The 13159-nt window shown below is 41.1% G+C and overlaps 1 protein-coding gene across 1 annotated transcript in view; it reads right to left on the bottom strand.

The window, feature by feature from the left end:
* ASB15 (ankyrin repeat and SOCS box containing 15) overlaps positions 1 to 13159 on the bottom strand; it is a 45249-nt gene extending 32090 nt beyond the window's left edge. The window contains exons 1-3 of the mRNA XM_043495846.1: positions 9423 to 13159; positions 8515 to 8637; positions 218 to 350 (exon numbers count right to left, since the gene is read on the bottom strand). Of these exons, the coding sequence (XP_043351781.1) occupies positions 218 to 350; positions 8515 to 8524 (143 nt within the window). The 5' untranslated portion in view covers positions 8525 to 8637; positions 9423 to 13159. The remainder of the gene's footprint in view (positions 1 to 217; positions 351 to 8514; positions 8638 to 9422) is intronic.

Genomic DNA, 13159 nt, shown 5'->3' with positions numbered 1-13159 from the left:
AGGATTATTTACTAGCATGTAACTAATGAAGACGGTTATATTTTGGTTTGCTGTATTCAGTCATGTCTTCATAGAGTGCCTGCACAACACAAACAGCTAAACTAAAATTAAAATACTAGGATAACATAAAAAATTTTTTAATTTCAACTGTCCAGAACACTGAAAGAATTTCCTATATTCTCATCACATGTATGTGCTTTCTGACTTACTAAAGTACCTTTCATGGTAATGGGAAGATGTTGGTTGACTGGCTTCAATTGATTCTTGAATACTAAGCTGAATTGCATAAGCAGTGAGATGGTCTTCAATAGAGTCCTCATTTCCTTCCATCATCTTATATGAAAGTTGAGCTGTTGTCAAGGAAAAAACCAGAAAAATCGTACTGTTAGGGGCCAGATTCTGCCACTCTTATTCATGGTGAATGATCCTTCACTCTGAGGGCTTGTATTCATGGCAAGTCACTATGTAGCAGTCCAGAATTTGAGTGCATCAGCTTTCAGCACAGTAACATCCTATGTAGACACTACTACATCATAGTTAAGCCCTTTGTTTTCAGTTTAAATTAGGGCTGTCAATTAATTGCAGTTAACTCAAGCGATTAACTCAAAAATTAATTGCAGTTAATCACAGGGTTAATCGCATTCTTAAACAATAGAATATGAATTCAAATGTATTAAATAGTTTGATGTTTTTCTACATTTTCAAATATTGATTTCAATTACAACACAGAATACAAAGTGTACGCTGCTCACTTTATATTATTTTTATTAAAAATATTTGCATTGTAAAAATGATAAACTAAAGAAACAGTATTTTTCAATTCACCTCATACAAGTACTGTAGTGTAATCTCTTTATCATGAAAATGCAATTTACAAATGTAGATTTTTTTTCTTTGGTAACTACACTCAAACACAAAACAATACAGAACTTCAGAGCCTACAAGACTGCCCAGTCCTACTTCTTGTTCAGCCAATCACTAAGACAAACAAGTTTGTTTACATTTACAGGAGATAATACTGCCCACTTCTTATTTACAATGTCACCAGAAAGTGAGAACAGGCATTTGCATTGGACTTTTGTAGCCGGCATTGCAAGGTATTTACATACTAGACATGCTAAACATTCATATGCCCTTTCATGCTTCGGCTACCATTCCAGAGGACATGCTTCCATGCTGATGACACTCGTTTTAAAAAAAAATGCATTAATTAAATTTGTGACTGAACTCCTTGGGGGAAAATTGTATGTCTCCGGCTCTATTTTATTCACATTCTCCCATATATTTCATGTTACAGTAGTCTCAGATGATGACTCAGCACATGTTGTTCATTTTAAGAATAATTTTGCTGCAGATTTGACAAAACGCAAAGAAGGTACCAATGTGAGATTTCTAAAGATAGCTACAACACTCAACCTAAGGTTTAAGAATCGGAAGTGCCTTCTCAAATCTCAGAAGGATGAGGTGCAGAGCATACTTTCAGAAGTCTTGAAAGAGCAACACTCTGATGCAGAAACTACAGAACCCAAACTACCAAAAAAGAAAATCAACCTTCTGCTGGTGGCTTATGACTCAGATAATGAAAATGAACATGCATTGGTCTGCACTGCTTTGAATTGTTATCGAGCAGAACCCATCATCAGCATGGATGCATGTCCTCTGGAACGGTAGTTGAAGCATGAAGGGACGTAGGAATCTTTAGCACATCTGGCATGTAAATATCTTGTGACGCTGGCTACAACAGTGCAATGAGAACGCCTTTTCTCACTTTCAGATGACATTGTGAACAAGCAGGCAGTATTATCTCCTGCAAATGTAAACAAACTTGTTTGTCTGAGCGATTGGCTAAACAACAAATAGGACTGAGTGGAGTTATAGGCTCTGAAGTTGTACATTGTTTTATTTTTGAATTCAGTTATTTTTTGTACATAATTCTACATTTATAAATACTGTGCACATTTTCAAATTCTGCATATTTTGTCAAAATAACAATATAATCACACAAGTTTCAATTACTTTTGGTCATTTATTTCAAATATGCAAATATGTCTGTTACAATACAGACAACAAAAAAGATTTAGGAATTTTTTTTGACAAATAGATTCCTTACTAGGCATATTTATTACAGAACTCTGAGTAATAATTCATTTAAACTACAGTATAGAACCATATTTCCCACACCCCTCAGAAGAAGTGCAAAGGCTTGGGGGAGTCAGGGGTAATGGAAGACTGAGGGAGAGGGAAATCATAGCTGGGAAGGAGCCTAAGTGTGAACTTGGAGGGTTGTTGGGTATGGGGTGGGAAAAGTATGGAACAGGGTTTTTTTTGGTGGGGGGCTAAGAGAGATTGCTTGGGAGCTTCCCCCATGCAGACCCTGGCTGACCCCTAGCCTCTCCCATTCAGTCAGGCACATCTGCCCCTGTACCCATGTGTCCCTGCACTCCCATGTGTTCTTGCATCCCCGTCCACATGTGTTATTCCACTCCCACTCAGACGCCCCCTCCCTCCTCCCCATGTGGCCTACATCCCCTCCCCATGTGTCTCTGTTCCCCACTCAGCCACCCTTCTGTCCCTATGTGGCCCTGCATCCACTTCTCCCATGTATCTCTGTGCCCCCACTCAGCTATCTCCCTGTCCCTATGTGGCCCTGCACCCCTTCCCCCGTCCCCATGTGGCACTGCACCTCACTCCCCCCTGTGGCCTCCACTCTCATTCATCCCCTGCCCCAGTCTGTCCTCCCACACTAGCCCTTATGAGCCACTGGCTGACCCCCAGCAGCCCCACACTGTCTGTCTCCCCATATCCCCATCTCCTGATCTGGCCTGACAGGCACTGTGAAGTAGGCAGGCTCTTTCTCTTCCCTAGCTGGCTGGGAGCTGCTGCTCTGTTCTAGTGCCACAGCGCCCTCTGGAAGGCAAAAGGCAGAACTCCAGTAACTTATTGGCAGAAGTTTTTTTCTGTGCAAAAAATTAAAAATATGCACAGCTTATTAATTATGCATGCACACAGTGGTGCAGAATTCCCCCAGCAGTAACATGGGATTTTATTGTGCAGCAAGCTGGTGAGCTGTAGATTCACACCTTGGCTAGCCATGTAGACAACCCTTAAGAGTAACTGCATTTAAATAAATGGGACTGCTTGTGGAGTAAAGTACTATTCTGTGTGAGCAAAGGTATCAGAATTTGGCCCTATGATTAGAGATGGGCAAATAAATCATATAAATATTTTGCAACTATTCTTGAGAATAAAAACTAGTGATCACAAGCACTTTTTTCTGCTAATTCAAAAAAATTTGGGTAAGTAATTTTTTATTTGCAAAAATGACGGAAAGAAAACCCTGCCAGCACTATCTGAAATGGGATGTCATTTGGAAAAGCTCTTTTTATTACTCATTCAATAGATTTGTCAGTTAACAAATAAATATTCATGAAAATTTGTGAACAATAAAACTCCTGTTTATAAAGTTTAGGTCATCCAATCAGGGAATGTGTGACTTATATGGCCAGTCCTACTGCATGAATAGTGAATAGCAAACACTCAGTGTGACCAAATCATGAATATCTATAACCCAAAATTTGTTTTCATAAGCTATTCATGAACAATTGCCAAAAACAAATAAAAACTGTAAAAGTAATGACCAATTTGTGGATAATTCACAAACACAAAAGGGGCTAAATTCATTCCAATAAATTATTCACAGTGAATAATTTGACATAATGATTCATGTAACAGTATTTGACTAAATTTAAGCACCAGTTTGTTTAGTCCTTGTGCATAATATATAATATTTATGAACTACATAAGATCCTATTGTGCAGAAGAACATCAGAATGATCTTGTATCATTAATAGACACAAGATGCACTGGTCCCAATTCAGATTATCTTGGGGGAAAAGAGGGGATGCTCCTTTCGGTTTCCATCGCTCACAGTAGAGACTCCGCTCCAGTCTCCACTCGTTCATCCCCACTTCATCTTACAAGGTGTGTCTCCCTCAGTTGGGGAGTCTTCCCTCTCTTTTACCCACATAGTGCACTAGCTGGTGCTGCAAGAGGTTAGCTCTTGGCGGACTCAGCTGCACTCTGCCGTACAGGAAAAGACTCCCTGTGTGCCAGGTGATGGCACCATTTGACTCGGCCGCCCTTCCATCTGGACAGAGGGTTGGCCAGGCCACATTTCAGTGATGTTGTGACCCTGTGTGCCAGGCCACTATGCCACTCACTGAAATTTGGTGCAGCTGCCTCGTAAGGAGGGGCGGCTGGGTCAAATTTCAGTGAGTGGCATTGTAACCATGTGGCAGGAGTGCCACTGTGGCAGCCACCAAACTGATTTAATTTGGGACCACTGCTTAAAAGTGGTTGGGTCACACCTCCATTGCATGCTATGGAACTGTGAGCAAAACCATTGTGGGGGAGGGGAGGGTGACCACTTATCTCAAATTGGGCGGGACAGTCCCAAAATGCAAAGTACAAGTTCCAGTACTGGGCTGAATGACTCCAGGACAGCATTTGTCCCAGGTTCCTTGTGGCACTGCTCTGCACCTGGCTCAGGCTCAGGGCCGGTGCCAGCCTATTCCCAGTGGAAGTGGTGGGGAGGGCAGAGGTGGGCCTTACCTGCCCCTTGCCATAAAGCCCCACCCCCTGCTCCTCCTCTTCCTCCCGAGTCCCCCCTCCCCCAGCCAGGCCAGAAGCAGGAGCCAGGCAGCAATAAGAGCTGCCCAGGGAGCCCAGAGGGCAGGAACATGGGCCAGGGGCTGCTCTTGGACACCCCAGCCCCCTGCCCAGGGCAGGTGGAAGATCTGGGGCTCCCCTCAGTAGCCTGGGCTCCAAGTTCTGGCCTGGTCAGGGGGCAGAGCCTCAGGGGAAGGTGAGGGGCAGCAGCGGGGCCACAGAGGGGGGTGAGGCTCCTGCATGTATCCCACTTTTGCCTTTTAAAAAGGTGGTCATCCTGGGATGGGGGGGCAATGCCCCTTGTCCACAACCCCCATAATTTGTTCCAGAGACAAGATGCACCCTGAAGCACATCCAAACCTTTTGGTTTATTCCCTGAATTGCCAATCTGTATCACTGGATGGTCTGTACAACTATACTATAAACTTTAAGTCGCTGCATTACTTTTGCAGTCCTGAGAGGGCCTAGACATTCACAATGCCTTTACACAAGTCAGTGCAATGTTCAACACCTCTCACGGTTAGGCTCTTAGTGACTGTTACCAAAGTGTGTGTGGGGGGGGAGGGGCAGTTGGCTGTCTCAGTGGATTAATAATGGGATATATTGCACCTTTTAACTGTAGTCACAAGTTTGAATTCACCCTACCTGGCTTTCCAGCTTAGTGCTGGTGCTAGCCCATTGGGGGCCCTCAGCGGGAATATTTTTGGACCCTCCCAATCCCCCACAACACATACTAATTATTAATAGGGGGTCCCCTTGAGATGCTTGGGCTCTTACGCAATTGCTTAGTCTGCTTATGTCTAGTGCTGGCACTGCTCCAGCTCTCACTCTGATCCTTTAGCGTGCATTTTGCTAGTGATATCAAATCAAATAATAAATCTTGTCAGTAAATAACAATTGCAAAATTGTCCTTCTGCAGGGAGTCAGGTAAATTAACTTTTTACTATATTCTGCAGTTTTGCAAAGTTTAAAATGTGGTATTTTTATCTTAAAAGGAACAAAATGTAAATATTAAATACTCTGCAAAATAAAACAGTACCAAATAAATGTACCTACCTAACTCTCTAAAGGCTAGCTCTGTGTTCCATCAAGGTCTCTGTGACTGATGTGACATCAACAGCTTAGGGCACGTTTGGTCTTTATATTAGTGGGACCTAGCTGAGAGGGAGTAGAAGTTGTGGAACTTAAACTACCACTCCTACCAATTAGCATTCTCACAGTGCCTTACTTTTATCAGTGCTGCACAAATATTAATCAATCGAATTAAATGAGCATTATGTTCACTACCTCTCCTAGAATGGCCATGGGGGACATCCAGCGTATTGCTAATGCTGCTGGAATTTTGTCAGAATGATTTGCAGGTCACTTTTTTAAAGCAGTTCTTCACACATTAAGTGCTAACCTGACTTCTGTGAACCGGATGTTTTGCATTGTAGCACTAAACTAAAAATTGATTTTAAAACATCATACACAAGTGGTACAATCCCATACCTAAATGCTTTACTATTTATCATATTGTGATAGACCCGAGAAAACAAAAACTGATCAATAATGGCACAGAGTCAAAATGACTCAGAAGCTAAAAGTATCATTGCAGGACTCCAGTTTCAGGCTTTTGCAATACTATCATGCTAGCACAGAGCATGAATTCTCACCTCTCCCAATGCTCAGACATAAGGCTCTTGGCCAACACTGTCACCCATGAGGGTGGGCTCTCTGAAGGCAAGTGAAAACACTACCACAGCCCCATTGCCTTTAAAGGTAAACATACACATCTTTTGCTTTGACTGCCAGCAATAACTTCCAAAAATAAAAAATAGTTTTTGCGGACACATAAATCTTTTTTTTTTTCTGCTCAGCAGACTTTATGTAGCTCATAATAGACAGGAATATTCTAATGGAGTTTCCTCCCCCTGCTTTTGTGTCTCAGAGCCAGGCTTCAACATAGTTATTCAAAAAAAGATTTCACAAACCAGCTGAATATCTGATGAACTGGTCAGCAGGGTACAGAATCATGTTCCAAGGCCCTTCACACCATTGCACAGGCTTAACCAGGAGCAAAAGGTAATGTTTGTAACATTTCTGTTCAAGCAGTCAAATCCTGAAGTGCATTATAGATTAAATCACATAAAAATTTTCAAATAGCATTAAAAGTTGGCAGCCTGACTTAAATCCACAAAAGCAAGAACATTCAAAGTTAAGACTGAACTTCTGCCTTTCATCCCATCCTGTTGGAAGTACACTTGGCTGGCATATAAGAGAATCCTTGATTTGAAGTTCTCTCCTGGGTTTATTTTCCTCCTCATCTTTACATTTACTTCTATACTTTCAATGGCATCTACAAAAATCCCTTTTGCCTCATTGAAATGTGTTAACTAGATACAAAGAAACCAATAAATGTACACTGTTATGTAAAGGACAGCTATACCTTGCAAGCAGTGGGGGTAGGGAGTCTTTTAAAAGTACTGAATCAGTAATTTATAGAGTATATCCCAAAATACACAACTCTAACTTATCCCCACTACACACACAGCTAAAAAGTGAGAAGATTTTAGAGCAAGTTCACTTGGAATTTTCATAATGAAGCCATGTAGTTATTTAGCACAGGTGTTTCTATAGCTGTAATATGAGAAAATGAATGGTATTCATCAGTTCTGGCTTCCAATGGGAACTGTTCAGTGGTGCTATATGTACATTAGGCTATAATATAAAACGTTGTGTTTTCCTTCACACTTTTCCCTACTCTTTCAATAGACACCACCATGGATGGGTAGGCTTCATGTATGTCAAGTGCCCTCCCTTCTCCTTCAGGAAACTTCTGAATATCCACCAGCCTATGAAGCAATCTAGCTGTATCAAATCTGTATGAACAGGCTCTTATACCCACTACTCTGCCTAATTTGGAACAAGGACCTGAACCTAGGTCTCCTACGCCCCAGGTGAGTGACCTTGGCTATTAGCTGTTCTTGTGGTAGTGATGGTGGGGAAGGGGGTCTCTCTTCCTTCCCCCCTTACACATACAGAAATTCCATCCTGGACCATCCAGTTTTGTCAAAACTGATACATTACCTTGAAAAGTTTGTTTTGATTAATTGGCATTTTCTCACAAAAAACATTTGATCAAAAAATTCCTGACCATTTCTATTCCCTTATACCTTTAGAGCCTGAATCAAAGCCCACTGAAGTTAATAGAAAAACTCTCATTGACGTCAGCGGGCTTTGGATCAGGCCCATAGATAGCAAGCGCCTTGAACAGGACTGCTACAAGTTGTTTGGTACAATTTACGTAGTGTAGATATTCATGTAGGGCTCAATCCCGCAGGGTACTGAGTACCCTCAACTTCCATTGACTCCAAAGGGAACTGAGACCACTCAATACTTGGCAGGATCTGGATCTTCACACATTGCAGAAATACAAATAAATTAATAAAACATACCATAAATTCCATTTACTTCAGAAAAATATGATGCATGCCCAACCCCACCTCAGCACTAAAAGAAAAGCTAAGCGGGCACTTAAAATTATTATAAAATTATAATTTTTTTCTTTCTAGACCCACAAGGTCAATACCTGCTTGGACAATAGACTCCTCTTCTGCTGTGATTTCTCAGAATTCACTAGGTCACAGTCACCACAGAACTCTGCTGGAGCACAGACTCAGCCGATGCGGGGTCAGGTAAGTGATGGTTTTGGTATATATTTTCTCCAGAGTGTCTTTCTAAACATTACCACTTATCCTGTATGAGATTACGATGATGATAATTAATAATAAAATGGAAAAAGCTAATACAGTGACCAAGAGGCTGTGACATGGTAGAACAAGTATGATAAAGTAAAGAACTCACCAAAGTGCATGTGGTGGACATTGACGGAGGTTTATAAATGCTTTGGGTGCTTGACTTGCTATATCACTGCTGGTCAGATGCTGTGTTGAGGTGATGACGATCTGATGAAATGTGAATATTGCACTAGGATCACAATGGAATATGGCGGAACACTGGTACGTTGGGCCGCACGAAAAGCATATTTTGTCTGATATACTTGTACATAAAGTAGCAAAGAGGTTGTTAAAAGATGCAGTGGCAAATTCCCTTTCCTTCACCCATGGAAAATTTGTTCTTCATTTTTCAGACCAAGCTCATTGCTAGATGAGACAGTAGTTGCTTTTTCTAGAAAATACTACTATTTAGGCAGAGACATAGTAGTCTTCATAAGATCAAGAATATTTTCCACATTTTTTTAATAGACTGAATTATGTTGTTTTTATTTTATCCTGAAAAAAAAAGTTCCCAAGAAACTACTGATTACTGTAGATTTTTAAATTTTTGAGTTTTTATGCATTCTAAACCTGAAGGATCATTTTTCATAGAAAAGAATTTGTTCCACTTTAAGCCACTCTCTTTCAGTCCAAAAGATTTGAAATACTCACAAAGCATAGAAATTGAGTCTTTGCTTAGAAACAGATGTGTCAAGGATTTATTACTATTAAGCATATCAGGCAGATGTTTAGTGCATGCGAACGAGACGTATTAATCTGATTTCACATTTTTTAAATAAACTAAGCAGTCCTAACTTTGTTCTCTATAACTGGAAGGCCTTTAGGTATCCCAAACTGAAGAGGTTGTTCACAGCAATACAGTAATTAATAGCATTTTAAAACTGGATTTACTCTGTTACACATTAGTCACAATTTTAATCTACTTCACCATTAGGCTAATTGGCAAGATACAGATAAAACATATCATATTCTGACCTTTTCAATCCCTCATCTTGTCATTGTTACTCAGGAGCCTGTATTTTGAACAGACAGGAATAGTACCCTGCACAGTGGTGTGTCTTGTGCTTTTTCTAAAATTAAATATGCAGTTGGAAGTTAAATTAAGGTCTGACCTCGTACAACTGTAACATAAGCAGACTCCACCCCCCAGGAAAGTATTATGCATGACTTCTCTAGAATCTCATCAAAAGTAACATGAGGTCTGACTGGTATAATAAGATTATCTGTGCCTTGATTGGTTCAAACAGCTCTTGTTGAGAAAATAAATGATCTGCCAATTTAGACTCACTAGCTGTATTAACAAAATTTACTAACATATATAAATACAGTTAAAAAGAAATAAAACCAAGAAAGGTTTAGCTGTTGTACAAATATTTAGTCTTCTACAGTGACAGATTTTGTCACATCGCTATGTGTCACAAAATAGCTCCCAATCTCTCACTATTCAAACTTTTGTAGACATAGTGAGCCTGATGTGACGCCAAGATTTACAGATTCCATGATAGCCAATCCTAGTCTTTTAATAATTTCCATTTTAACACAGAAGCTGGAGACACAGCATCATAGTCAATGCTGACAAGTCTGACCAAGAAGCTCTGAGTAATGCCATCAAGGACATTAGTATCTAGCCAGTTAAACCACAGCCACAGGGTGAGTGGCAAACTGGATTTTTTCTCCACTTAATTTATTTACCTACAAAAACACAGCTCAGATGCAGATTGAGTTAAATCCTGGTTATTTTATTATCCATTTATCCAGCTATAGTTATTGAGGCACAAGTGATTAAACTAAACTCATCGCAGATTAGACCACAGGCTAAGGACCATAAGCTTCCAGTATCTCTGCCTTTCCTTTAACCACTCTGATCAAATGAATTTTATTAGATTGTAAAATGAGGGTGAGACAAATTGTCATAGCTCCATTGCCCCATCTTCATATGTGTTTGTATGGTATAAAGCACAATGGGGTCCCCATTCTAAACAGGGACTCCGGGCACTACTGTAATAAACATAAATTAATAATAATAAATTTTGTTCACAGTGACATACCTTTGCCTATGTTACTTTACAAAGTGTGGTGAGGTTCCAGAGACACCATTCAGTATGATGGACAGGACTAGTGCAGAGAACCTTCCCTACAGTGGGCTTAGAACAAGCTGATAGTAAGGAAAAAAAAATTCTCATTTGAGAACACAGAAATGTTCGTATTGTTGCTGACCCCTGAATCCACTAATTCCCTTCTTGTCACATAATCATAACCAGCACTAGTACATATGCATAATACAAGGATAATGCAGACTTTTTTCTTTTTAAATTGAAAAACTACACCCAGTTTTGCAGTTTATGTACACACCTGGGGTCTGAGTCTGATTTCACAATGGTTTAAATCAGCAGTAATTTCATTAAAGTTAATGTAATTACATTGGATGTAATACCAGTATAAGTGAGATCAGAATCTCAGCCAGAGTCCTGCATTGGCAAATATGGATAAATTGAGGTAGTTTGGAAGAATATACATCTTGGGGTCAATTCACAACAGAAAGGCTATGCTCAGGCCTCCTTATGATGCTGTTAATTTTTTGTGCATTGAGAATGTATAAGATAGTCAACACAGATAACTCATTATTGAGACAACACATAAATTATAGAGTAATCTAGAGGCTTTTTAAAGTACTGGTAGATGATTATTGCATGTACTTTACTCACTTGCTAGACTTTATGTATTTACAGTCCTGTAATGTAAAATCAATTTGTTCCGTTAATGCTGGATGACTGTTGTGCAAAATGAGTCAGAAAGTCAGGAATGTGGCCGAACATACGAATTTCCACTTTACCTACAGTAGCATTATAGAGAAGTTCATAGAAGCAGCTAAAACATGAGACATTCCCGATATTTCCATGTTGAAGTTTCTTAAACGAAACAGCTCCCATGTAGAAGCTAGGCCAGCTTTCATGTAGTTGGGCAGCACTGCAAAATTTATATTCAAATATACTATGAAAAATAGAGTGAAGCATAATGAATGGATGAAGTGAGTAGTGAGTTAGTTAAGTGAGGAAGCAAAGTTAGTTGTTTTTCTTCATCTGTCCTTAGTAAACAAATGTATAGTGGCATAGCTCAGTCCTGGACAAAAATACCCATATAGGATCGTTTTCAGATCTATAGAGGCTGTTTTGGGCCCAGTATCAAGATATCTAATCCAGAAATAACTGATTTGAACTTGTTATCAACGCTATTTACATCAAAATAATTGAAGCAGGGATCCCTGCAGTGTCATTCTGGACCTCAAATCTTAAACAATTCTTTTCCATGTTCTCAGCAGTGCATTTTGATGTATTCCAAATGTATGTAAATAATGCTTTAATTTATTAGCTAATATGATAACTATCAAACTGTAGGTATCATTAAGTGCTTCCAACAAACATATAAAACACTTTTCAGAGACATAAAATGTTATTAATGTCCCATCCTGCACAGAGAATGCACCTGCCATAAACGCACAACTCTACCACCCTCAAGGGCCTTATCCAAGTAAAAGAAAACCACCCATTGGTTGCAAAGGCCTTTGGATCAGGTCCTAAGAGCTTGGCTCGGATCTCACTGAAGTCAGTGGAAAAACTCTCTTTGACTTCATTGGGACCAAGAATTGACCCAACATATTCAGTCATCACAACAGAGAAAGCTTGGAATAGGGTGATCAGGCAGCAAATGTGAAAAATTGGGACAGGGGGTGGGGGGTAATAGGAGCCTACATAAGAAAAAGACCCCAAAATCGGGACTGAACCTATAAAATAGGGACATATGGTTACCCTAGCTTGGAAGGTAGTTCTGGTGTTCACCAAAAATTACGTATTGCATTCAATGGGTTCCGTAATTTTCCATGTTTGTTTCAATGTTACAAAGGGTGAGTCTTGAAAATCACCAAAAGTGTGTTATATAAATTATGGACAGCCCCAGACTCCAGTGGCACACGTCAAGGAGCATCCCAAGGGAAGAGTCCTCCGTTGAGCATCCGCCGCTGACAGCCCTGGAAACACAGTACTAGATGCACTTCCGCAGGTCCCCAGTGACTGGTGGCAGGGTCACAGCGGACCGGCCGCTTACAGAACCACATCATCACTTGTCTCTCGCTGGCACTGGGATAGTCAGTGTCACTGGCACGCCGCTGGCGATGGGGCAAGTGGAGACCCCCACCTTGCAGTTTTCAGAGTAGCAGCCGTGTTAGTCTGTATCCGCAAAAAGAAAAGGAGGACTTGTGGCACCTTAGAGACCAACAAATTTATTTGAGCATAAGCTTTCGTGAGCTACAGCTCACTTCATCGGATGCATTCAGTGTGTTCACCGGGCTGTGGGCGTGTCCGTGGTGCTGGGGGCTGAGATCCCTGTCACGCGGCGCGTCCAGGGGGCTGGGGGCCACGATCCCCCGTCACACGGCGCGTCTGGGGCTGGCAGAACCGGGCTCGCTCCAGAGTCCCCAGCAGGCCCCATAATCGCTTCATGACACCTTGACTGTGTAATTTCGCGTGCGGGCGGTCAGCCCTCCTGCCGCTGTGGCTCCCCCTCCAACCGCCAGAGGGCGCCAGACACAGGCGCAGCGCTGTACCGGCCGCTCATGGGCTCGCCCGCTGAGCTCAGGTAGCGCACGTTCATTTTGCTACTGACTCTTTGCGCAGAGAGCATGCGCATTCCCCATGCTCTCCAATCCTCCATTCCCG

The sequence above is a fragment of the Dermochelys coriacea genome, chromosome 1, assembly GCF_009764565.3.
Source record: "Dermochelys coriacea isolate rDerCor1 chromosome 1, rDerCor1.pri.v4, whole genome shotgun sequence".
NCBI lineage: Eukaryota > Metazoa > Chordata > Testudines > Dermochelyidae > Dermochelys > Dermochelys coriacea.
Note: the sequence above shows the minus strand (reverse complement) of the source record. Positions and strands in the feature narration are given on the sequence as shown.